Source organism: Corvus cornix, chromosome 3, assembly GCF_000738735.6.
Source record: "Corvus cornix cornix isolate S_Up_H32 chromosome 3, ASM73873v5, whole genome shotgun sequence".
NCBI classification, from domain to species: domain Eukaryota; kingdom Metazoa; phylum Chordata; class Aves; order Passeriformes; family Corvidae; genus Corvus; species Corvus cornix.
In genome coordinates, this window is record NC_047056.1 from 18,137,376 (window position 1) to 18,165,367 (window position 27,992).

The 27,992-nt window shown below is 43.5% G+C and overlaps 1 protein-coding gene across 1 annotated transcript; it reads right to left on the reverse strand.

The window, feature by feature from the left end:
• Positions 1-89: 89 nt before the first annotated feature.
• Positions 90-27,960, reverse strand: MIA3 (MIA SH3 domain ER export factor 3). Its single transcript, XM_039567913.1, has 29 exons — positions 27,807-27,960; positions 27,029-27,162; positions 21,612-21,698; positions 17,095-20,038; positions 15,893-16,177; positions 14,191-14,251; positions 13,966-14,104; positions 12,901-13,032; positions 11,663-11,684; positions 9,530-9,618; positions 9,301-9,378; positions 9,092-9,202; positions 8,188-8,259; positions 7,877-7,981; positions 6,979-7,101; positions 6,758-6,875; positions 6,011-6,066; positions 5,840-5,930; positions 5,589-5,727; positions 3,855-3,956; positions 3,694-3,754; positions 3,533-3,568; positions 3,374-3,441; positions 3,018-3,115; positions 2,771-2,902; positions 2,497-2,565; positions 2,305-2,381; positions 1,321-1,477; positions 90-953 (listed from the first exon to the last, which is right to left on the reverse strand). The coding sequence occupies exons 1-29, from the start codon at positions 27,958-27,960 to the stop codon at positions 697-699; spliced, it is 5,997 nt and encodes a 1,998-aa protein (XP_039423847.1). The 3' UTR covers positions 90-696.
• Between the last annotated feature and the right edge of the window lie 32 nt (positions 27,961-27,992).

Sequence of the window (27,992 nt, forward strand, 5' to 3'; positions counted from 1 at the left end):
TCAATTCTTGTACTCAGAACTGTAGTATTCTTTGTCACATTACTGAACCAATGTTCCTTCTGAACAAAAAATGGCACTGAAACAAAGCCTTCGGGGTTTAGCAAAAGGAATTTTGCTTTTTATTATAACTTTCCTTTGAATACAGTGTCATTTGTGCTTCTGATCTCTGACCAGACATCTTTTTTAAAAAACCCCAGAACCTCAAGAGTCCTCATGTAAACCCCTGGCCTACAGTAACTGCAGCTCAATGATGTGATGAAGAAGGCAGGTTGGATAGCATTTTACTTAAAAAATTATTTCCACAGGAAATGATTTGATTTACATTTTTAACGAAATTAGTTCATTTGCCAACTGGTTACAAAGGCTACATTGAATTAAAAGTCTCCACACAGGTACTTCCTTCCTATTGCACTTTTAGAGTAGGTTCAAGTCCATCACAGAAAGGTTCTTGCAGCCGAAGTGGATGGATGAGTTTGTGATCATAAATGCACATAAGATGGCTGTAGCAACTGGATAAAAATCAATCCTGCAAAAGCTGAGATATACTGAAATGGGACCAACGTCTTCAAACCAAGAGCCATTTCCTAGAGTTGTGCCCATGGGAAGCACATGGGAGCCAGGTCCATGGAGGCGGCCGGGCGCTGCAGGCAGGGATCCTGCGCTGGGGCTGTGCGTAGTCCTTGGGGCCGGCTGCCCTCAGTCCCTGGGTGCCGGTGGAGGCAAGTCTCTGTTGGGAGAAGGAGCATAGTCTCTGGAAGCCTGCGGGGGGAGCCGAGGGCCTGGAGGATAATCCCTGGGGCCAGAAGGGCCGAGGGGGCGGAAGGGAGGGTGCCCACGTGTGTAGCCTCTGGGATCGGGAGGAGGCGGGAGTGGGCCAGGAGGCAAATCTCTCATTCCTAAACGAGGAGTAGGTAAGAAATCTCTTCCAGCCAGAGGTGGCAAGGGAGGACAACCTAGAAGGAAAGGAAATCATGGAGTTAAATGAAATCTTGCTTTAACTTAAACAGAGGAGCTCCTGATTAGTTCCTCAGTTTGTCATTTTCTGGAGCAGCTCTGGATTGGATCACTGTCACATGCAGGAGTTCAAAGCCCATGAATTATATTCTAGGGACTTTCAGCTGCTGGTTTGCATTTTAGAATAAACAAGGAAAAATACCTCGGCATGAAGGAGGCTTGAAAAAACCCACCCAATCCACGCCTACTGAGCCAGCTCTGAAGCCCATGAAGCTTGAAGAAGCCACGTGCTAAGGAAAAGCAGATCTGGGTTCTGCAGTCAGACTCCAAGAAGTGCAGTGTCAGCACAGGGCCCTGCAGCCATACCTTGGGGCCCAGGGAGAGGCCGAGGCCCAAAGTGCCCCCGCAGAGGAGGTGGCGGCGGTCCATAGCGAACGGGTGGCGGCAGCGGAGGCCCCAGCACTGGGGAGCTCATCAGAGGTGTCCCAGGGAAAGGAGAGGGGCCTTTGGCACCAGCGTTACCCTGGGCAAGATGAGGTTACACTTCAGTGAGTTACTGCAGCAGACAAGCACTGACACTGCTGAACAACCTGACTGCTCACCCAGAGCCAAACACGTACAAGGGGCGGGGGAACGAAAGAAAAATAACCCCCAACATACTCCAAACCACATTAACCAGGCAGAAAACAGGGACAGCTACTGCACCATCATCATCCCTTCTCCCAGAACACTGCTGGCACTACTCAGGAGTGAGTGGGTAGTGAGACAAGTTTGTTTAGATGAAGCTGTACTAAAGAAAAGTTCGATCCCTGTTGAGGTGTCCTTTAGTAAAGGACCTGGAACTTTGAATTACACATGGAATTGTACTTAAATACCACAAGGAAGTCAACTACTTAGGATTATTGTTGTAGTCACTCCAAAGTGTTTGCCCACAGTCCTTAACAAGAAGCATCTCCTTTGCAATCCCACAACAGCCAGAGCACAACTGCTCATCATTAGAGAAGCCCTTTGAGACAGAGGGACAAGCCCTTGGTTAGTTCCACAGAGCACTTGTTATTCAGCAGTTCAGAACACCAAGCCTGTTACTCCTCTCCATCAAAGCAGCATCACCATGTCCAGCCTTGAAATACTCACTGCAGCTGGTTCCATGGAAGAAGGTGAATCTGTAGTTACACTGGGGGCTTCAGACTCTTTGGGAGAGGGTTGCTTTTGGGGTTTTTTTGGACAGCAAATAGGGATAGTGACAGGATATAGACAAGACAGAACATGATATAGTTAAAGAAGCAGCAGGAAGTACAGTGAATCATGTATTAGAAAGGCTTCCTGAAGCTTGGGATGCTCTCAACTCACCACTCCATCCATTGCTGTGGAAGGGGAGGAGGTTCTCGGCTCACTGCTGATCAGGGATGCCACAGCAGGCCCGATATCTAAAAAGAGAGCCACAAATAAGTGTCCTACCATGTGTCGGGTAAGGAAGGTGGGTTTAAAATTGCCTTTTTGAAGGGAGAGAGTAATGAGTAAGTTGCAGACTACACAGCTTACCAGGAACAGACATCCTTCCGGGTAGCTCTGGTGGCCGTCGTGGGGCAGGGGGGCCATCCACCATTGTACCTTAAGAGAAACAAGAACCCCAGAGACCCTAAATAACATGGGCCTGAGCTATTTCTATTTAAAAACCCCCACCACCAACCACTCATTTGTGCATTAATAAAGCAGTTAGCAAGATCAACACTATTCCTAGAACCAAGATCTGAGCTTAGTGTTCCTGGGCTTGTAGCACAAGAGTTGTCCAAAAAAGGGGAGCTTCACTACTTACCAAATTCACCCCTTGCACCTTCCCTTCGAGGAGCAGAGAGGGGCCGGGCAGGGACATCAATCATCTGTGTGGGGGATGGATTTCCTCCACTCACAGGTGATGGGCCAGAAGAGCCATCTCTGCTTAAGGGCCCTGTGCCAAAGAATTAAAACCACTTGATTTGCTTTTCTACAATTTATCACAGCCCTATATTTTTATGATGTACTGACTCCAAGACCAAAGATTTGGGAGAACCAGCAGCATTTACCTCGTCGTGGTGGGATTTGGCGGTCAGGTCTGCCTGGAGTTGGCTTTACAATGACTGGTCTTTGAAGCATGATGATTTTTTGGTTTACTTCTATTAATCTGATTTTGAAAAATAAAGGTCTCTTACTATTATTCAAGTAATACATGTGAGTTGTATCTATTACAATGTAACAAGGCAAACTACATTGTAAAATGTTACAGCTTTCACTAAGAAATGATATTTTAACCATCAAAACAGTTTAACAGTAGTTAAAATTAGTAACTTAAAAATGCACTGCATATTCTGAGCTTCTTCTCCCCCCCAAGCAACTCCCAGCACGTTCAAAGAGCAATGGAGAGGGTCTTTTCTGTACTTACTTCTGTCTCAGGTTGGCTGCTTCTCTTTTCTCTTCAGCCAGAGCTCTCTCGGCCGAGCGGGCAATGAGCTGGGAGGGAAAATTTTGTCAACTGCATTAATGGCACCGATGTGAAATCAAATACAAACTGTTGGCATCAGAAAATGAAGAACATTCTTACCCAGTTGTCATGTGCCTTTTTCTCATGAACAGCAATCTGAGAAGAAAAGAAAAGAAGCTAGTAAGTTTTTATCCAGCTACCAGTATTTCCAATAACTCACCACAGAGCACTGGAATGATGCAGTAGAAGATGACACAATAACCAGCAAGCAACAAGTTTACCTGGTTTTTGTAAGATCTCTCTGTTTTTTGCAATTCTTCTTCCATATCTTGGATCCTTTGCCTGTACAAAAGGAAAAAGAGTGGAAGGAGAGACAGTTGAATGAATTTTCATCAGTAGGTGAAATAGAAGGAAAATTGTAATCTTCAGAAATTCAAGTTACTTGTAAACTTTCACTTCCTCGATGGCCAGCACGGCTTTTTCATCTGCAGCACACAATTTCTGCTCCTTCTCCTGACGCTCATACTCTTCCTGGGTTAGTTTTCTGCATAGAGAAAAACAAAATGCACCATATAATCTAGCATTCTACATCTATTACAACTCAAAATCTAGGTATTCCCCTGCCAATGACAATATCAAAATCTATAATAATGTGTGAGATCATAGAGAGAAAAAGATTTTTTAGAAGGAGAGACAGAAATCCTGTCTCTTGAAACCAACAGACAAAAGCTTTGTGTATAAAACCTTAAAATTACGGACATGGAGTTGACTAGAAAGTTCCATCAGCTTCTGAAGATCTGTCAGAATCTATCAACTGCAGACAGTTCATCCCTTCAGATCCTGTAGTTTTCCTAGCAATTCCACAGATGGAAATCAAGATTTATGGAGGTAAAAACAAGAAAGTCTGCTGGACTGACACTAACCACAGGAAACGAAGAAATGAGTGTGTGGTGAGAAGGGGCAAATTGAGGGCCCAAGTGACAAACACGTTCAATAGTTATTAACCATGTGGGAAGCTTTTTCCAAGTATTCTGCATACCAATTTGCTACACAATCGATTTCCACAGTCTTTTTATAACCTCATGGTTCATTTTATTTTTTTTATTTTTGACATTTTTCTGGACTATTTAAGAGGTCCATAGTGTGTTCCTAACTTACCAGAGCTATCCCACAAAACTGGAACCATTAAACCAGTAGCAAGTTAACTGTTGCTAATAGCCAGTTCAACATAATCCACTTCCTTGGCTAAGAGTCAAAACAATTTTCCAGAAAAAAAAAAAATCAGTAAGTTCTTCATGCTAATCAATAAGTACTAACAGGCAGTGTAATCTGTATGTCTTGGAAGGAACAGAAGTTCTTCACAGAGGTCAAGAGAAGTTTTCCCTGAAGGGTGGGCTACCCTCCCCACCTCTCCATTCTAAGTTTATTACACATGCATCCATGGAAGTTACAAGGTCAGGCAGTTTCACTACAGCCCTAGTTCCAACCTTGTGCTTGTTCCAACCCTGTGCCTCCCCCAACCAACACACTCAAACCTTAGGAATTTCAATTGCTTCTCCATCACAATTTCAGCTTTCCTACAGAATTTAGCTGAGAATGTCCCTGAATCCCATTCTCCAGTTTTCTCCACAAAACTGATATGGTATTACAGACATTTCAATAAGTAAATAAATAAATGAGGAATGAACACAGGCACACAACAGATCCTCACCACTGACAATTTATTCCTGTCAGCTGCCATCACCAACTCAGCCTTCATTTAGCCCTTTGAGAATGCAAGAAGCTCACAAGGCTGAAATACTAAAGTTTCTACATTATGAGAATTAGGCTCACTGAACTGAAGTCAGAGTAACAGAAACAAATCTTAATGGCCCCTATGTTCTCCTTGACACTTCTGGATGATGTAACAGAGCAACCACAGAATCTGCAGACCAAGCAACTCACCTGCCCTCTCCAGAAATTTAAAAGTAGAAAGCAATACTGTGTGTGCACACTGACAGTCTTTTTAGAATCTCTGGAATACTGGCAAAAGTAAAGAGAGGGTACCAGCCTCAGCTGTACTGAAACAGTAGCCATCACTTATTCCAACCACAACTCCCAAGTTCTTTGACCTTTCTGAGAGAAGAGCATTTGGACAGTGCCCACAATACAACAGACAGATTAAGGAAAGGCTTACTTCTGGAGTGCCATCTCCTTCTGCTGGTACAGTTCACCAAGTATCTCTACTTTCTGCTGAAGAGTTTTGCATTCATTTTCCAGTTGAGTTTTGGCTGACTGCAGCGAAGAGGAGTCGTGTTCCAACGTTTTTATCTTCTCTGTTGGAGAAGAAGTTGCAGTAAGAACCATTATGGTCACTTATATGCTGCTCTGTTTCTTTTTAAGCCACCAATAGCACTTCATCCTAAGCAGTTATTTTGCTAAACCTACCTTCCAGCTCGTGTCTTGCTGTTACCTCATCATTCAGTTTGGACTGCAGAAGATTTCTGTCTTCTTCAACTATGGATAACATTGTTTTGACCTGAAAAAAGGAGCAGAGAGTTTATAATCATAGGCATAGCAGTAACGTGACTGCATTTATTAGATACTTGTGCAACATACCCTGGAGACATCCATCATCTGCTTAATCTGAGTCTTCATTTTCTCACTCTCAATATCTAAAAGAGAAAAATATCTTTGTTTTCCCTGTTTTTTAACTGTGAACAAGACCATGGACAACTGTTAAAAGTAACGCTCCCTACACTTTAATTAGGATAGATCTCCTTCCTTACACAGTCAAAAAAAAAAAAAAACCAAAAGAAAAATCAAGAAGTGGGAATTTCCAGCCCACATACACTATAAGTAGAAAAAAGGAAAACAAAAAAAAAGAAGAAAGAAGGATTTCAAAACCAGATGCAGCAAATACATGTGCAACATCACAAATGACAAACTGCCCGAATAGTTTTGAAAACATCTACTTTGGTCTTTCATATTTAAAAATGTGGTTACCTAAATTAGTTATTTATCTGGAGGCAAGCAGAAAGCTCATTAAAAATTCATATCAAAAATAAACGTAGCAGAACAACAAAGCTGAGACTCTCAGCTTTTGGAATGCTCTTAATTACTAACCTTTATACACAGTCTTTACAACCATGTCATTACACTCATGGTTTACCTTAAAGGTAATCTAAAAGCAATTATTGACCTTGTTGCCAGTTCCTCCCTTCAGTTAGGTATGTTTTGTGTTTGAGGATTCCAGCAGGCAGCCTCTCAACCCACAGGCAGCTCTATATGCATGGATTCCCCTTGTTCCCTCTGTAACATGCCACAAGCACACCACCACATGATCCTCAGGTGGGATCACTGTACCTGGCAACTCTCCATTGGCCAGATCATCTCCTGGGCTCCACTCACACCCTTTGTCATCCTTCTGGACCTCTGAATCCATGTCCAGCTGCTTCAGCTGCATAATGCAGTTGGTTAAAACCTAGTAAAGAAATCAAAGATTCAATTGCTCTGCATTTTGTGAAGTATACCAGAGTGTTTTATGATACCTAACACTGAAAGCAAGCTGGTTGTAGAGAACCTACTTCAATTTCATTTTCTTTGTAGGCAAGTGTCTCTTCTATGTCCTTCTGAGATTTCTGATACAGTTGAATCTGCTCACGGAGCTCAGAATGCCTCTCACTCCAACCTTCAGCTTCTTTTAGCAGCTGTATGAAGCACCAAAGCGAGATGATTACTTGCTTTATTTTTAGTGCATGGTGTAGGTAATTAAAGTCTATTTTACCACCAGCTTTGGTGATAACTGATCACCATGGGTCACAGATAAAGGGTGAACTTCAGTTACAGGCTCATTGCTGCTCCACTGGCAGAACTGGATGCTGGGAATCTTTCTGCAGTTTATTATTAGGTGACTTTACAAATTTGACATTTTCTCAGCTAACATCCCAACATCAAACTGCTCACACACCTCAAAATATGAGGAATTAATTGCAGTCCAGAGGTAATCAAAACACATTCCTTAAAAGCCACATACTTCATATATGAAGAATTAAAAGAGATATTTATAATTATTTGGAAAAGAACTATCCCAAAATTTCAGGGCTAAAAGTCCTCCCCATTATCTTGGCTTCAGAATTGCTTTCTGGCAATTCTTCACCATTACCTCCTTAAGCCCTGACCCCAAGTGGCAATCTCTCCATCATGCCTTGACTACCCCATCAGCACAGACTTTCTGTGACTTTGCTGACAAAAACTGCATCAGGGGAACTGGCAAAGCCTTCGTACCAGAGATGTGGCTCAGCTGCACAAACAGCCTATGCAAGCAGGCACAAAGCATTTAAACTTTATCGTGGTAATAGAAAACGTGGAATTCTGCCATGTTAAGAAAAGAGAGACATGCTGAGGCTACACTCAAAAAACCTAGGAATAAAGGCCAGATATTTTGTTGGAAAGACAAGGTTGCCTGGCCTCAGCATAACTTACCTGCTCCTTGCTCTTTTTCAGTCTAGCATTCTCTTCCTGCACATGATGAAGCTCAGATTTCACCTTTTCTTCACTCAGTTTAGCTTCATTAAGGGCTATCTGCACCTACACACAAAATAAAAAGGAAGAAGACGACAAAGTCAAACTACAGTGGAGCAAGAGCTACACAAAAACTGGTTAAATGGAAAAGAAAAAGGTACATATGCACAAACAACATGCAACCTGCCAAGCCAGCATCTTCTATTCCATAGATACAAATTTTCCTGGTATAAAAATTTTTGACTGTTGAGGGGGTATAAATAATGCTTTACCTCTGAAAGCTCTGCAGAATGCATAGTGATAGCTTCCTGAAGTTTTTCCAAGGATTTCTGGGTTTCAGAGAGCTATATAAGAAAAAGATGAGCAGTGACTTAGTGTTATCCTGACACATACCTCAGCCTGAGTAATTATTTAACCTGTGTCATCTGGAAGCGTAGAAGCAAAGTCAAAACACCAACAAACTTCCATTTAAAGCATCCATTAGCTGGCAGCAACATAGCACTGCCTTATCAATAAGGTAAGGAATAGAAACATTCAGCACATTCAAATCAACTTTTACCCCCGACTCCGCCTGCCTGTGGCCAGGAAGTTCCCTGTACACCTGTGCAGCCCACAACAAGAGGAACGTGTGCTGCTATCATGAGCAGCAACCTTTGACCAAAACAAGGCCAAAGAGCTTGTTGATACAGAAAAATCAGGGTTTAAAAAGAAGAAGAAAGAGAAAACAAATACCTCTGGACAAGAAAGAGGGGCAGCTTAGAGATCTTCACACTTACTGTAGAACTAAATGCTGCTCTGAGTACAAGAAAATGTCTCTCACCAACCTGAAACTTCCAGCTTATATTGTCAAGAAACTTCCTGTCTCCAGCTAGGAAGTACTGGCCTAGCCCATGACTTGAATACATCTGTTTGTATGTGAAAGCACATAGCCACACAAGTCCATCAAGATCTTACAAAAAAACCCCAAACCCTACAAAATCCCACAAAAAACCCAAACAAAATAAATCAACAGACTAATCCTTTGATCTTGGGATAAACCTAAAATTTCATTTAATCTCGCTTTTTGAGGTGACTCACCTTGTTTGTTCTACCTCTATCTAACCCATCAGGTCACGACCAGCTTTTAGGGCACATCAAGCTAAGGACAATGCAAGACACAAGTGTAATTGTTCTAACCTTGTTCTGTTTCTTCTCATTCTTTTTTCTCTCTGTTTCAAGCATGGTGTGCAGATTTTTCACTTTGTTATCTAGCTGCTGATTTGCTTCTTCCAGTTCTTTGACAGTGTCCTTAAAAAAAAAAAAAAAAAGGTGCAAAAGACCAACCTAAAACAAACTATTTTTATTTGTATTTCTGCTTTCAGTACAGAGAGTTAACTTTCTCTTACCTTAAGCCCTACAGTTTCATCTGAGAGAATGTCTTTTTGTTCTTGGGCCACTTTCACGGATTCCTTTGCCTCCTTTATCTAAGCACAGAAACAACCACACAGAACTGAGGAAATTGTCAACATAATATTCAGTATGAACAGAAAATAAAAATATATTAGATGTTGCATTGATTGTGTCATTAAAGCAATAACAGAAAATGAGGAAGCAAAGAACAACTTAGAACAATACCTTTTGATCATATTCTGACAACTTTTCTAAGATTTCAGTTTTTTCTTGCAGAAGGTTTTTAATCTTTTCAGCAAGTTGTTTTTCTGTCACTAGGAAGAAAAAGAAAGCTTACAGTAACTGTACTTCATATGCTGGGGGAAAAAAATCAGTTATCAATACTACCACTTCAAGGAATATTTTCAGCTAATAACTAAAGCATAAATCAAGATACTGGTAATTCCTTGTCTGTCAGCCCTTTCTGCATTTCTAGCTTTCACTTAAAGTTAGGATTGAAAACAAGACAGTAAAGCTGACACAAAGCACAAAGTTCCTGCATCCACTTCACAGAAGCTGCTCCCAGAACCCAGACCAGAGTGAGGTGCTGGCTACACACAGCTGAGATGTGTTCAGGGGAAGAGCCAACAGTGAGGATCTCAGAGCAGTCTCAGAACATTGCTCAGACACTCAGGGAGATGCCACACTTTCCCTAACAACCTTCCCTTTCTGCTCTATTGAAGCTGAATGTTTCGTGGGCAAAAGTAAGAGGATGAAAGCTCTGAAAGATCTGCTGGGAACAGAACAGAGACTGTCAGCTGGGAGACAGCACTGGTAGGTCTTAAGGAACTGCTCTGCTTAGACCTCAAAAGGCCTGTGACCAAGCAGCAGCCTTTAGGCATGCATTTGCTTCTCACCCTCAACAAGCCACCCACCAACCCTTAGGATTCAATGAAAATCTTTTAACATACTTCAATTATTTTATTGTGAATTATTTGAAAACCACCCAACTGCTGTTCTTTTTCAAGTCCTAAGCCACCTTGGTCTGGATCTGACTGCCCCAAGTGCCATTTACCTCACAGCAAATCCTGCAGCACAAGAAGGAGCACTGGTTGTTCCACCTGCATCCCACAGAGTGCAATGGCAACTGCTACTCCTCCTTTCCCTCCCACACAAAGCCTCCTGGGACAGTGCATCCCTGGCCTTTCCCACTTGGGGCAGAGGAGAGACAGCAAGTGGCTGCCAAGGTACAAGATAGCTCTCAGCAATTTAAGGGAAGCAGCAATCCCTGCACTAGCTTGGCCTCCTAATTTTACTACTGTCATTAAGAGAGGATAATAGATTTTTATCCTAGGGACTCCAAATGTAGTCTATGTTTTTAAAGCATTTTTGTCACTGTTAATATTCCCCTATTTTGGATAAAGATTTTAATAACGACATGGCCTGTATCATGCTTGAAGAATATCTATTTATTCTTATCTTTAGTAGTTTCTATACAGCATCAAAGAGAAAAGTATTTGGGTGGTAGAATTAAATCCATGTTCCTCAGTTTTTTAGGGTGGGCTGCTAAGTAATTTCTGCACCACCAATACCAATATTTTTCCTGCACTATAGAAATCACCTTAGAGATCTAAGATGGACTTTTTTCAGCTCATTAATTCTGCATTAACTGTACAGAAGAAAACTGCAGTATAACCACAATGAAACTAGAGAAGAATGAATGGTAAGTAAAATGGTTTGGGAGGGAGGAAGAGGCAAAGAGTGCCTAGGAAGACAATTCTTCCATATTTTCATTTTTTATTCAATTGTGAGTTCCAGCAATCACCCTACTTTGAATTTTTTTTTTTCCATTCAGTACACTTTAATTTTATGAACCTGAAGCTGGAGAAAAACTCTTGTAAAAAGTGATGTGTTGGCCACAGGAATACCTGCATATCTAGATCTACATTTAGAGTGTCTCTTTGCACAGCAGTCAGTTTCAGGCTCCCCTCAATCCAAAAAACAAGAGGAATCAGCTCCTGCTTTCTAAGAGAAAGAGCAAGCAAAATCAGACACCCTGCTGGTCAGAAAACAAAAACAAACTCTGCCCCATGAACCAGTGGTTCATATTTATGTTGAACGATGTGGAGCTTTTCCTTGCCCTTTATTTCACAGGTGCGAGCCGCATTGTTTCTCCTGATCTAAACATTATCAGAGGCAAAATTTAAACCCTCAGATTCAACTAAGTATCATTTACTGGCCAAGCTTACACTGTAACCTTGGACTGAGCTTCTCCTTGAAAGGGAGTGAAGATGAATACTTGGTCCTCTGAAACAGTATAAATCTTCAAAACTTTTACACCTAAGCATCAACTACACTGAAAAGTAGAGAGCAACTTACCTTGGTATATTCTACTCTTTACCTACAGAAGAGAACAAACAGACAAAAAGACAAACAAAAAGATTAGCCATAAAAAGTGGTAAGTGAAAAATGTTATTAATATTCCCTATGGGGACCACTTACACGCAGGTTAAAGCAGCATATGGAAAACACATCTATCACTGCCACTGAGTGTTGAGTAACACTACAAACGAGCTTAAGCTGTTTTCTAATAAAAGCTCCCAGGCTAAAGCCCTGTCCGAGAGCCTCAGTAAATGTCTGTTTACTCACTCCCTAAGGGGATACCAGTAACTGCCCACAGCCAATTTGCACAGAAAATGAGGCCATTTTGTATCAAACCACAGCCACAAACTTGCAAACACAAAAAACCCTTGCATCCCAGTTCTGTGCCCTTTAAAGCAGTATGTTCACATGACAGGTGCTCATTTCGAAATTAACACTGAGTAACACAGTAAAAGAAGAATTTCAGAAGCTTTTTTACGCTGCTCTATTAACACCATTTGGCATTTGAAACTGACCCAGCATATTCAATACCAAAACTAGGAAAGGAGAAACAGTATCAATATTGTTATAGATAACAAAGTTTCAATTTATTTTTGTCAGGCAAATATAAAGTATTCCACAAACTTCCAGAACATATCGTGACTAAACTGGATAGCTGTAAAAGCAATCTGCCTATCTGATTCTCATGTCTCAGATCCCAAGGAGAAGCACTGCCATAGTTGAGAGCTGGTGATAAGACTTTTTGTTGCACAGAAAATTATCCATGTAGGAATGAAGACAAATGGAAGAGGCTCTCCAATGAGAATTAATATCATGGTTTTAGGTTTCTAAGTGCAGTACCTGCAAGCAGTTAGACAACATGAAGTGGGGAGGATTAACTGCTTGTTTTGGATACAGCCAGCAACAGGCTCAAACACATGAAAGGTTTCTCATATCAAAGATATGCTGACCCTTTCCCCAGCCTTCTTTATTTACATGATACTCCTCTATTTTGCTTTCAAAAAATCCCTCTTACTAAGCAATCTTCAATTAACAGCTTACAGAAAATGCTTCTTAGCACTGCAAGTTACTTTAGCTACTCAGCCCAGCATTTAGTTCCCACTAACGCTCTAAACAGAAAAACACAAAAGACTACATATTGCTTTGACACCACTAACGCTGAAACAGTTTAACCATACAAAGGACCAGACAATTAGTGAAACATCAGCAGGCTTGCAAGCATCAAGTATACTCACTGAAAGGCAGGTTCTCCAGAAAAATAAAGCAAGTGAAACAATTCCCACTAAGGCAGTTATAATAACAGGCTCCCATGGAAGTCCATGGAAATCAGGCCCAGGACGCATTTCCTCAGGCAGCGTGGCGACCAACTGCAAACCGACAGCAGTGACAGCTATGAGTATGTTTCCATTAAACAGAGAGGTAAAACAAGCATTCTGACAGGTGCCTTTATTCCTCTCATAAAGCCAGCGAACCATCTAGAGGTTTCTTGCAGTTTTTCTGCAAACTGAAAACCAAAAATGAAGAAAACCACAGAGCAGCCGGTGCTCTCATTTCGATGCAAAACTCCCGAGTACCAGGAGGACACCTGACAGTGGCAGTCTGCTGGCAAAGAACAGCCACAGCAAAATGAGCTGATGCACACAATTTGCATTACATAGCACTGGTAGTTATTTGACCTGTCTCCAAATAAAGCTACAAGGATGAAAAACTATAGGGAAGAAAACCCAAACAGTTTTACATCTGATGCCTGTACCAATCCAGTGAAAATGGCTCAGATCTTCTCCCAGCTGTTGCCCCGGTCAGAGGGTCATATGCCATGAGTCTCCTCCTCTACATGGAGGCCAGAGAGCACCTGGGGAAGGTGCGAATGCCTGGTACATGATAGTGACATGACATGGCTCTCAGGGAACAAACTGTGCGAGCCACACGGGTGCCGCAGCCTTCTCCCTTCCTTTCCTCCTGTTTACCCTCTCTCCCTACCTTCTCCACAGCCGGCAGAGGGGACGGGAAGGAGGGCGCACACCTGCCCCTGCAGAGCCCGGCCGAGGGGCGAGCTCTCCCCGCCATCCACGGAGGCCGGGCAGCGATCCCTGACGCCAGCGGCCGCCTCCGCTCCCGCGGGATTGCCCCACATTACGGCGCGGGGGCGCGGAACGCCAGCCCCCCTCACGGCAGGGTGCACCGGGGTGACCCCCTCAGGGACCCGCCTGGCTCGGGGGAGGTGTGTCAGCACCCGAGTCGGGCCGCCGGAGCCCCTCCGCCGCCCCTCACGGCCCGCCCGCCCGTTTCCCTGCCCTCACCTGCAGCAGCCTCCGCCGCGGCGAGGGCTCCTCCGCCGGCCAGCCGCTGCCTCCCGCGGGATCCATGGCGGCCCGGCAGCGCCAGGCACACGTCAGCCCTCCCTCCTGCCCTCCTTCCCGGTCTCCCTCCACCAGGGCCCGCCCTCAGGGCCCGCCCGCCGCGCCCCGCCCATCCCGGCCGCCCCGCCCCCGCCGCGTCACACGGCGCGCGCCGCCGCCACTCACCCGCCGCAGCAGCTCCCGCGCCTCGGCCACGGCCCCCGCCAGGCGGCGCCCGCGCCGGCACCTGCGGGCGAGAGGGGGAGGGGCGGCGTCACCTCACGGAGCGCCCGCGAGCCCGGAGCCGCCTCGGCCGCCGCGCCCGGGCCGGCAGCGGCTGGGGACGGCCCCCGGGGCTCCGGGGCACTGGGGAAAGAGGCAAAAAGCCCTCGGGAAGCGCGCCGATATTCCACAGGCGGCGTTAGGAGGGGTGCCGCGGGAAGGGACACGGCTGTGCGGTGACACTGTGCCGAGCCTGCCTCAGACAGAGCACACCCAGCCCCTCCAGCCGCGAGTCAGAGCGGCACACACTGCAATTCCTAACCAAGAATCCCTCCGATTAGTTCCCAGCACTGTTCACAGAACCACTGAATATTTTAAGTTGAAAGGGACCCACAAGGATTGTCAAGTCCAGCTCCCGGCCCTGCACAGGACATCCCCAAGAATGACACCATGTCAAACACTCCTGAACTCTGTTAGTACTTCGTAAGCACAGCAAAAGCTTTAAACCATCTCCAGCTCTACCCTGGCCTGAATCCTGGCCTCTCCTCTTGCTGCTTCTGCTGCCACGCTTCCAGGCCAGCAGATTCCAATAGCCACCTGCCCAGCCTGTTGTCACACCATGGAACAGCAGCTGTGACCAGCCATTCTGCAATCACCCACCCTGTTACTCACATTTCTACCAGCCCTCCTAAGAATTCCTGGCAAGAAGCGTTTAACCACCTTCAAGGAAGAAAGATGATCTGAAACACAGAACATCTGACTGCTTAACCAGTAAGTTATCCACTTGCCATTTAAAATACATGAGTTATCTTGATCAACCTACAGTTTCCCTCAGTTCTTAGGAGATGCTCAAAAGCGCTTGGCCCTGGGGATGGTACAGCACCTCAGCAGCATACAAAAGCTAAGGAAAGTGTGCCTGAATTTTTCATAAATGCTTAGTGGAGACAGAGTTATTAAGCATAATCAGAAGTGAAGGCAGAACAGCAAAGCTGAGCATAGCACTGAGAAAAGACTCAAAGATTGTTTAATGCAAAAAAACAGCTGGGAAAGATGACAGTAATAGGATCCCTCCTTGGCATAATGATGAGTTGGCACTCTAGCTTGAGAGGGATAAGGCCTCAGCCAGAGGAAGCCGAACATTTCTCCTACTCCAACACACATAGAAATTATTGAACTGCCTGACGGGAAAGCTACACACCACCTTTCCTGGAAAGTAATATGGCCCAGAGACAAGGGCTAAAAAGAGCACGAAGAGAGAGAGCACACAATTCCATGGGCAGTACTGTCTATAGCAGGTGACCTTTAGGCTGTCAGTCCCTGCAAGGAGGCAGAAACCTGGGCTGATTGTATGCTTCCAGGGATTTCTGCTCTTTCTCCACTACTATCCTGAGACACAGTCCACAAGCCCAAGCACAGAGCTCTGACACTCACCGGAGCACTTTTCTTTTTCCTACATTGCATAACCATAGTAGAAAAACTGCTGTGCTAAGTCAGCAATACAGTACTGCCACTAGAGGGACTGTCACTGGTCAGGGAAACCCATGAGGATTACAGCACCATAAAATGAAAGTATCCGTGAAAACTCCTGCTATTTGCCTAAAAATACATTAAACCATGCACCTATTCAAGAGCAAAAGAACAAAATAAGCCAATTCCAAATGGTTACCTTCAGCAATGTGTTCGCTGGCACTCTCTCCTGAATCAACTGACCCAAAGGAAGTATCTTCCAGGAGCGATCCTCTTTCATTATCATACCCTTCTTCAGCGCCTCCATTATCTGAGAAGTTGGCCTCTTCATGCTCAGGTGGAACATCAACAGCCCCCTCCTCCTCCTCAACAGGCTGGTCTGGCCTCTTATCTTCAATGAGCTGCTGAAATTCCTGATTGCCCTCATCAATGGCATTTGGGTTTCTGGTGGAAACACGGTCATATTCAGCCTCTTTTGCACCATCTGTGATGGACAAGGAGATATGAATTAAGCACTGAGCTAATATGTATTTCTTACTCACAGCTACCTTCAGTGAAATGCTGCATTTAACAAAGCTTTCTTGACACTTTTTAAATATTTCAGCTTGTGTACTGCTTCCAATACACTTTCAATCAACTTTCAGTAACATCTAATTAAATGTCTGTATGAAATTCATGCAATCAACCACTGATATATTGAGGTGAAATATTAGCATAATTTGTGACCTTATCAGAAATCACATACTTAACATGTACTACTGTAAAAGGATCCTGGCTAAAAGTGTATCTTAACATCTTGCAGACCAATTAGAAAAACCAGCAAGTTTGCAAAAGACTCTACCTCTGATTTTTGCCCAGTCAAAAGATCTGTTTGTTCAGTATTTCTGCTTACATGCTCTTTTATGAATGTGGGCAAAAATATGATTATAAAGACACCTGAGATTTTAGGTGCCTGGATTTAGTACCTCTACTTTGCATTAATCACCAGATCTCTCATAATCAGGTGATAATTAGTTCAGAAAAAGACTGCTCTTATCCCTCCACAAAATTCAGCACATTAGTATATGTGAATCCCTGTTTCTTAAGGAGGTACAGAGTACAGACGTGTCCTGAGTGGCTCTTTCCAGCCATATCCATGCATGGATCTCACTTATCCTGCACAGAACTTGCTCCATAAGAACAGACATGCTGAGCTCAATATTTTCTCTTAGAATTTGTCCCTGAGCCACTCATCACAACGCTGAAAACATGCATTAAAAATAAGCAAGCCCCAGGTTATTTCACAAGGTGTCTTTCAATTCTACTCCCTCACCCTCTTCTTAAAGCTTCTCTGGGTCAGTGTTGCCTGGGACAGGGTTTTACTTCCATTTCAGCTATTTATTGACTGGTTTAACATCCTACCTTGAATGTGCAGCTGGTCATCTTCCTGTTCTGGAGGAGATGCAAGTGGGACACTCTCACCAGCAGATGAATATTTACTCCTCAATGAATATATTAATTCTTGAATATCATCCATCAGTGCGCTCTCCTCGTCATACAAATCCATCTCTTTCACCACCTCCTCCTTATTTTCTGCCACCCTGGAATCCAGAATTTTTCCTACAACATCCATGATGCTCGATTCTGAAAACTCCAGTATCTCATCCAGAGCATTTTCTATATCTTCATTATTCTGACTTGCCTTCCGAGCAAGCTCCATCTCCACCTTCATGTCGTGGAACATGGCTTCAATCCTAACCACGTGTTGGAGCCCAAGGTACTTCTGTAGGCGCATCACACGCTTTTCATCAAGGAAATCTCTCATTATTGTGAGCTGCTTCACAGACTCACTGAAGTCTGTCAGAGTGTCATTGGTGGCTTCTGAGCTGTCAGCAGGGCTGGGGACATGTGCAGATTGCTGGCGGTCGTTTCTTATTTGCTCTAAATTTTGCTCCTCTTTTGAGTCTTTCTGTGAAATGCCCTCTGGGAGATGATCTTTCCTTTGGTCAAAGTCATTGCTGTCTTCTGTGTCAGGAGATTGGGAATTAAGTTCTTCCACAGCTGATGGTTCCTCAGGTTCAGAGGACTCCTCATCAGCTTCCATGACGTGTTGCATCTCATCCAATTTAGCATCTTTTCTCACCGGTACGTCAGCTTGTCTGTTCCCAGTCTCGCTTGCATTTTGCATGCTGATTGTTTTATCCTCCTTAGGAAATGAGTTTGTTTCCTCTCCTGTTTTGTAAGTAGGATTTGGGGTTCCTGAAACAGCTTCACTTAATTCTTCTAATTCAGGATTTGTATTTTCACCATTTAATATATTACCCTGGACATTTGCAGCCCTTGCTTGCAACAGCTTTGCACTTGCTGCATTCTCATCTTCCAGTAGCTCGTCATCTGCTTGTTTCAGGTCAGGGTCATCTTCAGCATCTGGGTCTTCAGACTGCAGTTCTGGTCTTTGTGTTGTTTCTTTAGCCAAATCTTGGCCAAGATTTCTGTCTGATCCTGCATCCTCAGGAGGAGCAGTTCCTTGCCAAATAAGATTCTCTGTATTAGTGTTCTGTGTGGTGCTTTTTGATTTTTTTTCAGGGGAACTTTTCTCAGTGCTTTCTTCAAACACCGGCATCTTGCCAGGATTTCTTGAAGGTTCTTCATTCACATCAGCCTCTGAATACTCAGTCTCATTTTCCCACAGCCTAGGTTGCTCAACAGCTCCACTATAGCTTGGGTCTCCTTCCCCTGCAGGGGTTTCTTTCATGTTTCTCTTTTTTATTTCCAGTTCTTTGTTAGAAGAGGCAGGATTTTTATTTTCATGATCAGTTTTCCCTGTTTGTTTTAAATCTTCTTCATGTCTGAGAAGTTCTTTCTCCACAGTGGGCATTCCACGCTCCACTTTCTGTCTCAAGAGGTCAGTATCTCCTAGGTCATGTTGAGATGCATTTTCTACCTCTTCCACTGGTTTGGCTGGAACATCAACTGGAGGCTTGTTCTCAGCTTTTCCCTTCTCCATTATTTCCTCCCATGATCTTTTGTGCTGTAAATCATTTTCCAAGAACTCCTCTGAGGTATCATCCTCAAACTGTTTATCACTCTTCTCTATTGGAACAAGTGTAGCTCTTTCGGGACTTTTGTTGATATCATCATCAGATGGTTCTGAAGCATCTTCCTTGTTTTTAAGAAATGATTTGGACTCCAGAGCATTGCCTGGACTAGGCAAAGCATGAGGATCAGGCACAGCTGTACCCTTCAGTGCTGCAGAATGTGACTCTGTTCCTTCAGTGAGCTGCTCTTCCAACTGCTCAGTTTTGTTTGCTTTTTCTTTTGAACCCAAATCACCTGTACCCACAGGTTCCTTTCCAAGGGATTCTTTGGAGAGATCCTCAGGCTGAGTTGTTGCTGGTGCTTCTCTTTTACTAATTAGCACCACCTCATCCTGTTTCTCTTTTGTTTGTTTAGATTCAGACCTGTGCACACTTACAGTGTCACCCGACTTCTTGCTCTTACTGAAGGCATCCTTAAGAATTAATGCATCTGAATCGGGTTCCTCCTCATTGTCTCTTTGGTTATTTAGCTTTGTAGCACCCTTTGCATCTTCATCATGTTCATGATTTTGTGACTCAACATCATAGTTTCCATCATCTTCTAAATCCACAGGGGATGTAATTTCGTCCTCTGCCGTAAAAGACAGCAAAGGGATTTCTGCAGACTGATCTGCAAAGTCTGGCTCCTCCTCTTCATCGTGAGGATTAATGCTCAAATCTTCATTTAAATCATCTTCCGGTGACGTAACAAGGCGAGTCACTTCATCATCTGATACAACAGCATCAGCAGTTGAGCCAAACTTTGTTTTTAAGTTCACAGAGAGCTCTCTGTTTAAAAGTGTATAGGCATTGACTTCTCCATTCTCTTGGTCAAGTTGGCTGGTTTCACCCTGAGGAATACTAGTGTTTTTGGTATTTTCACTTTCTAGCCCTTTTAATTTCCCATGTAGCATTCCTTTCAAGTGCTCATGTGCAATTTGATCTCCCTGAGAGTTGTCTTTGTGACTACTGACACTGGAGTCTCCCCCAGTATTTTCAGTTCCTTCTGTAAGAGAATTGTCTACTTTGTCTGTCAAGACAAAGTTTTCCTTTTCTTCTTCAGCACTTTGCTCAAGATTGTCCGTCTCCAAAGCACCAAGGGACTTTCCTCTATCAGTCTGTTCAGCCTCCTTATCCTTCTCAACTCCTTCAGCTGGTTTTGTCCCTGGATCACTCAATTCAGTTTCCCCTTCATTTGCTATCGTCTCTTGCAATGACTTCAGAAGTTCATCCACATTATAATTATCAAAGTCATCCCTTCCTCCATCAAAGCAAACAAAGTCTGTTTCCTGAAATGAAAAACAATATGCAGTCAAAAAATATTATTTTCTCTATAACAGTGATGAGACCAAAAACATTTGCCTACATAAAGAGAGATGCAGCAGCAAAGTAAATTATGTTAATCATGCAGAATTAACCCCTTGAGTCCTTAATCAAAACTCTTTGAAATCAGTGGAGGTTTTGCCCAAGGACTCATAAAAACCCTAATAAAAAGGTTTGCATGAACAAACAGCAATGGAGCTGGCAGTATTACACTGCACTCATCACCATATGTCCTGAATGAAGAACAAGTCTATTGCTGAATGCCACTGAAGAGAAGAAAACAAATGTTGCTAAACTTGTTTGTCACAATCTCTATTAAACTGGTGTCCCCTTAAAGGACCAAGTCCTCCAAGCAGGAGCTCCCTGTCATGCAATTTCTGAAAAATAAGTAGAAGCAGTGCAAGATACTGAACACAATTTCACAGAACCATAGAACGGCCTTGGGTTGAAAGGGGTTTAAAGATCATCTCATTCCAATCCACTGCCATGAGCAGGGACATCTTCCACTAGACCAGGTTGCTCAAAGCCCCATCCAACCTGCCCTGGAACAATTCCAGGGATGGGGCATCCACAACTTCTCTGGGCAACCTGTGCCAGTGCTTCCAAAGAATTTCTTCATAATATGTAATCTAAACCTGCTCTCTTTCAGTTTGAAGCCATTCCCCCTTGACCTGTCACTACATGCTCTTACAATAAAAGTCTCTCTTCCATCTTTCTTGTAGGCTCCCTTCAGGTACTGGAAAGCTGCAATCAGGTCTCTCTGGAGCCTTCTCTTTTCCAGGCTAAACAATCCCAGATCTCTCAGCCTTTCCTTGTAGGAAAGGTGCATCATGCTTTGAATCACCTTGGTGGCCTCCTCTGGACTCATTCCAAGAGGTTGATGTCCTTCCCGTGCTGGGGACCCCAGAGCCGGATGCAGCACTGCAAGTGGGGTACCAGAGCAGAGTAGAGGAGCCTGCTGGCCGCACTGCTTTGGATGCAGCCCAGGATTCACTCGGCTTTCTGGGCTGCAAGCATGCCTAAAGCTGCAGCCTCAAAGAGGCTTCACTGACACAACTCTGGAGTTGCTTCTATTAGTTCATGAAAGCCAGTCATGTGTGAAAGGGCTGCAGGACTAATTCTAGAATCAAAGGGCTGAGTGTTTTGTTTGTTTCTGACAGTACTTTAAACTTGGAAAGTTTGGGAAAATAAGCCATTTTGATTACACACCAGAAGACCTATGCACAAGCCAGCTAGCAGGACTTTTACAGAGCTCAGTCCAAACAGATTTCGTTAAAAAAAAAACGTAATTCAAGAAAATAAAGGTCAATACCCACATTTTGGGCTCATGCTTTCACACCCATCCACATACAGAGCTGCACAAACATTCCACCCCGCCCACACACATGTGCACCTCTGCATGTACGTAGCTGCTTACTAACAAAAAGTTACTATAAGTCACTAGTATTCCCATTTTCTTCCTTGGGAATTTTACTGAATGCCGAGGTAAGAAACAGTAAGAACCCCAACTGAAAAAAAAAAACCCCAAGTAAGACTTACATCTGTTGGTAATTCTAGCTCCTCATTGGAATAATTATGATTTATTTCAAGTAAATCCTTTGGAAAATATCCAAAATCACTTCCAACCTGCCAAAAAAGAAACACACACAAACAAAAAGCAGTAAAGAAGGCTTAGAAATCACATGACTCTCAAAAATTGCAGACAGCAGTAGCAAGTATGTTGGACTGACTCTCAAGTATTCTAATTAAGTTTAACACCATGAATAAAAGAAGACCAGCAATGCCTTATTTGTGCAAGACTTTTCACTGAGGTTTTATACTTACATTTCACAACAGCCTCGTGAAGTTGGTTTTTAAGTTTTCCTGTTCATGTTTTAAAGCCTGACTTAAAACAAATTATTAGGAGAGTTGGGAACGAAGCCCGGGCCTTCTGGCTCATGTGCTGTAACTGCTATTGTGCAGGCACCAGAGGCACCACACATGCCTCAAGGATTTTTTCAAGTAGCAAGCAGAAGAGGATCTTTGACTAATAAGATTTATATCCATGCACAATATTATAGCCCAAAATACACTCACTTTGTAACTTACGGGGAAAAAAAAATTCTTTAAGCAAGTTGTAGGGAAATGCAAAATTGTACCCAATGTACTAATCATTTTAAAACCTGTGTGGAAAATATAGCTCTCTGCAAATGCACTGTTGCTCTTCAGTGCCTGACACAAGCAAAAATCAGTCACAGAATGGTGATTTTCAATGTGCTAAGGCAAGGCAAACAGTGGAAGACAAGAATCTCTCTTATCACTCACCAGATAAGATCTACACAGAGTAATGCTCTCACTTGAGAGTTCTGACAACAACTGTCAGGATGCCAATATTAGTAGCATGCAATCACTACACTGATTAGATAATTCAGGTAATTAGAGCCTGGTGGACACACCTAGAAAGGTACAGAGTTCCTAGACAACCAAAATATCTGGGGGAAGAAAATAAAGTTGGTCATTTCCTCAATCATTTGTTACAGGAGAAAGATGACCAATTTTCTCGAAGAGTTTGTGTGGGGAGAGCATTCAGCAAGAGATCAAATTAAAAAAGAAACTGGGTATGGGATATTAGGGATACTCAGGTATATTGTTACACTGATAGCACTGAAACAGGTTAACCTTGCCTGAAGCTTTCTGCATTTACAATATCCATACATATATATATATATACACACACACACATATACACAATGGTATTAAAAAAAACCATGAAGAGGAAATTAGTATCTTGTAAATAATATGTACTAATAATTTTTGGAGGTGTTTGTTTTGCTATGCAAGTGAAGTAAGCACTGATACATTAGAGGACTTCCTTTTTAAACTACTTGTCATTCAGATCTTACCTTCCCTAGTCGATATCTCTGAAGTTAGTTACATATATATTAAAAAACCCAAACTGTTCCCTCCCCACCTTTTGTAAACATATATGCTCTCTTACTGAAAACAGATCATGTATGCAGGTTTATTATTGGGAATTACCAATGGGAATGGGAAATTCATTTAGACAAGTCAAATCAAAAGTCTGTCTTTGCGTGGTACACTAGAGTTTAATTGTAAATTGGCTTGTTTCTCTCTCTAAACATCTACTCCAGTTTTTAATGATCTTTCTGAAAACAAAAGCTGGAGCTTCAAAGTAGTCTCCTTACAGACTAATCTCTGTGACTACCATTATAATCAGGCATCACAATTTCAAACTCCTTTATTGCAATCCAAGCTGCTGACCATACAAGTCCTCTGCAGTGACCCAATTTGCCACTTCTGTGGTTTATAAGCCATATGGGATCTGCCTGCCCAAAATTCAACTGCTTCTCTCCTTACAAGTCCTCTCTTGTAAGGGGAAAAAATGCCTCATTGTGCAAATAAAGGAAACATTCATTCTCTACAGACATGAGAGAGGAAAGGCACTATATCAATGCCAAAAGGGAGAAAAAAGTGCATCCTTCATGTTCACTCTCATCCCAGCTAAAAAGTTGTGCATGGACAAAACACGTGGCTGTGTGTACAGCATCTGGCCCCCCTGGTGCCCACATGTGACAGGCAGCTGCAGCAGATTCACTGACCAAGATGCCAGACCCTCATACCATCTACCAGAAAACAGACAGCTGGGAAAGAAGATGTTCAAATCTTTTAAATCTTAAACCTACATCCCTAAAGCCCACACATCACAGGTACCTAAAACTGCAGAACATTGGGCAAAGAAGAGCTGGTTTGTCTGCACCTGCTGAACATTGGCAGTGTTAAGAAAACACAGTATTGCCCTGACCCTCTGGGTCCTCCAGAAATACTCTGTCTTCCTGTCTTACCTTAATTTTACCCACCCTGTCTTCTTTTTTACTAACCTATGTACAAGGTTAGAAAACAAACAAACAAAAACAGACCAAAAAACAACCACACAAAAGAGCCACAATCTGCAGTCAAGGCCATTTCTTGTAATGTGAGGCCAGAAATGGTTTTCTCAACATTGAATCAAAGGTATGAAGTTAATCCATTTGCCATAAGATAAAACAACAATCTTAAAGTGTCTTTGACAAAATGTTTTGTTAAAAAGCAGCATGTTTTCCTTGGAATGATCTAAAGTACTTCTGGAGTTCTGGACCCTGCTAAAGCGAGGACAGAGTGCAGGAAAAATGCACAGAAGTCTATATAACAACTTGATGGTGTAAGCAACACAATGCTGAAGAGGAGACTGGTTTTACAGCAGGATGCTGTGCATGGGACAATGAGAGCACCTGATGTGCTCTATCTTTAGGGCTTTGGGGGGAAAAAAAAGTCAAGCATTTTCCTGCAAGTGATGTATTCATGAAATTTGTAACATAAAATAACTATTAAATAATGGTCATAGAGTATTTTCCAAGCATTTGGCTTTGCTTTATTATTGAGGTTTAGAGAACTCTGCTAAAAACTACAGGCCATATAACATATAGAATATATATCACAGCTGGGTTCCAGAATTTTTTTCACATGCAAAATAGCCAGTGAACATAGTGTGTGCTCTGCAAGCAATTTAGTATTCAAGACTGACATCACAAAATAAAAGAGCTATTTTGTCAAAATACAACATGTTTGCTGGCACAGGGAAAAAAAAATAAAAAAATCAACAATGGCTTGAAAAGGGTGGAGCGAATTAGAAAAGCAAAGGCAAATAAAGCCCAGTCCCAACTGCTGTAGATTTTTCAGCCTTGGTGAAAGGCTCCTTTCCTTATCTGATCATCTCCCTTCAGGTCAGAAATACTATTGTATTTCTTATGGCTCCTTCAAATTGATTTTGGAATTAGAATCTGTATTTACAGCTTGTTTGAAATAAGCCCCCAGGTTGTGTTAGTTGAAGCTTCTCATACACACATTCCCCTGACTTCTGCCCACACCTGACAATCAGAATCCCAGTTAGCCCTTGATTTCATAGTTTCTATTCTGCCCTAATAAACCCTTTCCCCAAAAAACTTTGGGGAATGGAAAAAGGCAGGAGGGTGAATGGATGGGATCATATCATGCACACAAAGCCAACATGAAGTCACGCAATGAGATCCCACAAGGGCCGTAGCAGAAGGTAACATGCCTTCCATTGGAATTCCTTTGATGGCAGACCTCACTGGGTAGCCTGGTTTTAATTAGCAAGCAGCAGCTTCCCCCTAGCTCCAAGACTTCATGCAGCAGGCACAGCTGGCCTGCATAAATCGAGCTGCCCAGCCAAACCTGGCATGGGAAATCAGGCTGCCCAGCCAAATGTGACATGGGGAGTCACGCTGCAGGAGAGAGACCCCAGTGCTATCTGTGAGTCAGGGACAGGGGCAGCCGTGCCAGAGCCCTACTCAAAATGCAAGGGCAGGCACCTCTGACCCTGCTGCAGCGCTTCCACGCTGCTAGTTGCAGGGTTATGATTAATGCAGCAGCAGTCAATCAGATTGGGGATAAAAGAAATAAAGGCTATAGCCACCAACCAAAAGGAAACAGTCTGGCAGCACTGCCCTAAAAGGAGCACTGAAAATCGTGTAACACAGTTGAAAAACAACAACAAATAAAATGGAGCTTTGCAATTCTTTCCAACCTGCCAGCTGCAGCTTTTACTTGCTAAACTCAAAGCAAACATCCTTTTAACTTGGAGACACACCTAACTGTTGCATGAGCTGCCTATCAGTGAATAATTAAACTGAATATTAACTCAGCAATTACCTTAACCTGCTGTCTGATCTTGCAGCCTACATTATACCTTGTTAGAAGATGCAAAATTGGCCCCATGCTGCTACTCTGCATCTCGAGAACTGGCAGCCCTGGAAACCTGTACCAGCTAATTACCCAGATTATTTATGGTACAGTACATGTCAGAAGGGAATTACCAGCATGATAAAATTATTAACTCTTGTTTCACCACGTGCTGCAGTTTTTCCACTCACTTCTGTATTGTTCTAATTGGATTCAGCTCCTACTGAGGGCTTGGCTGCCCATGCCCAGCCTGAAGCGGTTACAGAAAGTGATACATCCTGACTTTCACTAAACCACTGGTCCCACAGTCAGCACCCAGGTGTGGTTTCAAGCACCCTAGACCACTGTCACAATTGTCTATCCTTTGTAGACAACCAGAAAAGAGGTAGAAGTAAAAAATTTGGACACTAAAAAGGATGTAGGGGAAACATGAGGAGGAAGCAACAGGGACTAGGTCTAAGCAACCTCCTGATTGCCAACAGTTTCAAGGGAAGCGCACAAAAACTGCTCTTCCTCCGTGGTATCTCAGTTCTGCCTCTGCCAGGCAAATAAGGTGCTTGTGAAAGTTGAGAGAAGCTTTCTACAAAGTAACTGCAAGTATGGGGATGTTCCTTTCCCATTAGCAGAAGCCTCTCAGACTGTCCAAGGACGCTGACTCAGACAAGGCCACTACAGTGCAGCTGAGAGAGACAGACCTTTTAGAAATCAAATTTACCTTAATCCTTTCTAGTTTTACTACTTTTTTTTCCTCCAACTCTGCATGCAGCTTAGATAAAAAGGGGAAGAAGGCAGATGAATATTAGTAGGAGAAATGCAATTAAAACATGCACATGGAGTGATCTTTAGCAGGATTACAGAGTGCAGGATGAGACCACGTCACAGGAAAACACAAGCACAGGCTTAAGCCTCCCTAAGTGGGAAGGGAGGCTCAGCTTCCAGGCAGGCCTGTGGCCACCACCACTGACAGTGCTGCAGTAAGAGGTTTCCAACACTAAGGCAGTTTTCTAACAGTTTTCAGAACACATAAGTGTTGCCCATTTTTCACAGCACTTAGGTTTGATCAAACCTCATCCCATTTCCCACCAGCCTCATGACAAAGCAGCATTCACTGTGTTATTTAGCCATGTTCAAAACTCCAAGCATTCTCTTACAAGGCAAAAGGAATGAAAATAGATTACCAAGAAGAGTAAACAGAAGAAATGCTTTACAGTACTTACGCTTCCAGCCCAAAGCTCAGTTGATTTTCCTATTAGTTTATAATACACATATACCGCTTCTCCCTTCTTAAAATTTACAAAGCGACAATCCGGACCTTTAAAATCCCGCATGGCCTTCCCTCGGCACATTAACACTGTCAAAAGAAAACAAAGAGAAGAGCATTACTTAAAAAATAATTTACATGAAAAGTGTCTTTGCTAACTGGCAGTAAACAAGACCTCCTCAAATGCACCTCTTTGCTATTTTCCAGATTGGGTCAAGAGATAAGAACTAAATTGAAAGTATAACTAAGATTTTTTTTAGCTATAATTAATGCAAACAAATAAGCCAAGTTATAGCTAAGGAAAAAAAAAAAGCAAGTTATAGCTAAAAAAGAAAAGCAAGCATTCTAGTCAAGACGAGGGTTTGACAAAGCGCTGGAGAACCACACTTCAGGGGTGCGCTATGAAGCTAATTATTAATGTTAAATCAGAAACATGACATCTGTGTCCCAGCGAATCGGCCCTGAAATGATCCCAGAGAACACCCAGAGAGCGGGTTTATAAGGAGAGGGCTTTGCGGGAGGGGAGGAGGGGGACCAAACACGGAGCTGCGGGGATCTGAAAACTTGGCCGAGGAGAGAGGAACGGCGCGCGTGGGCGTCGCACTCCCGTTTTCCCGATTCTCCCCAATTTCCGTGCCAGAGCCAGCGGAAGGAGGGGGCTTTGGGAAGAGCCTCCGAGAGGCATCTTCTCCCACAACCCCCTTGCCGGGGCTGTGCCCGCCGCCCCCACTCACTGCTGCACTCGAGGTCGGCGCAGCGCTTGCGCTCGGCGAAGCGGCGGCCCAGGTCGGGCGCGGCGGCGGCGGCGCAGCGCGGGCCCGGCGGCGGCGGCAGCAGCAGCAGCAGGGCGAGCAGCAGCCGGGGGTCCGGCGGCGCGGCTGCGGCCATGTCGGCGGGCGCCGGGGAGGGAGGGAGCCGGG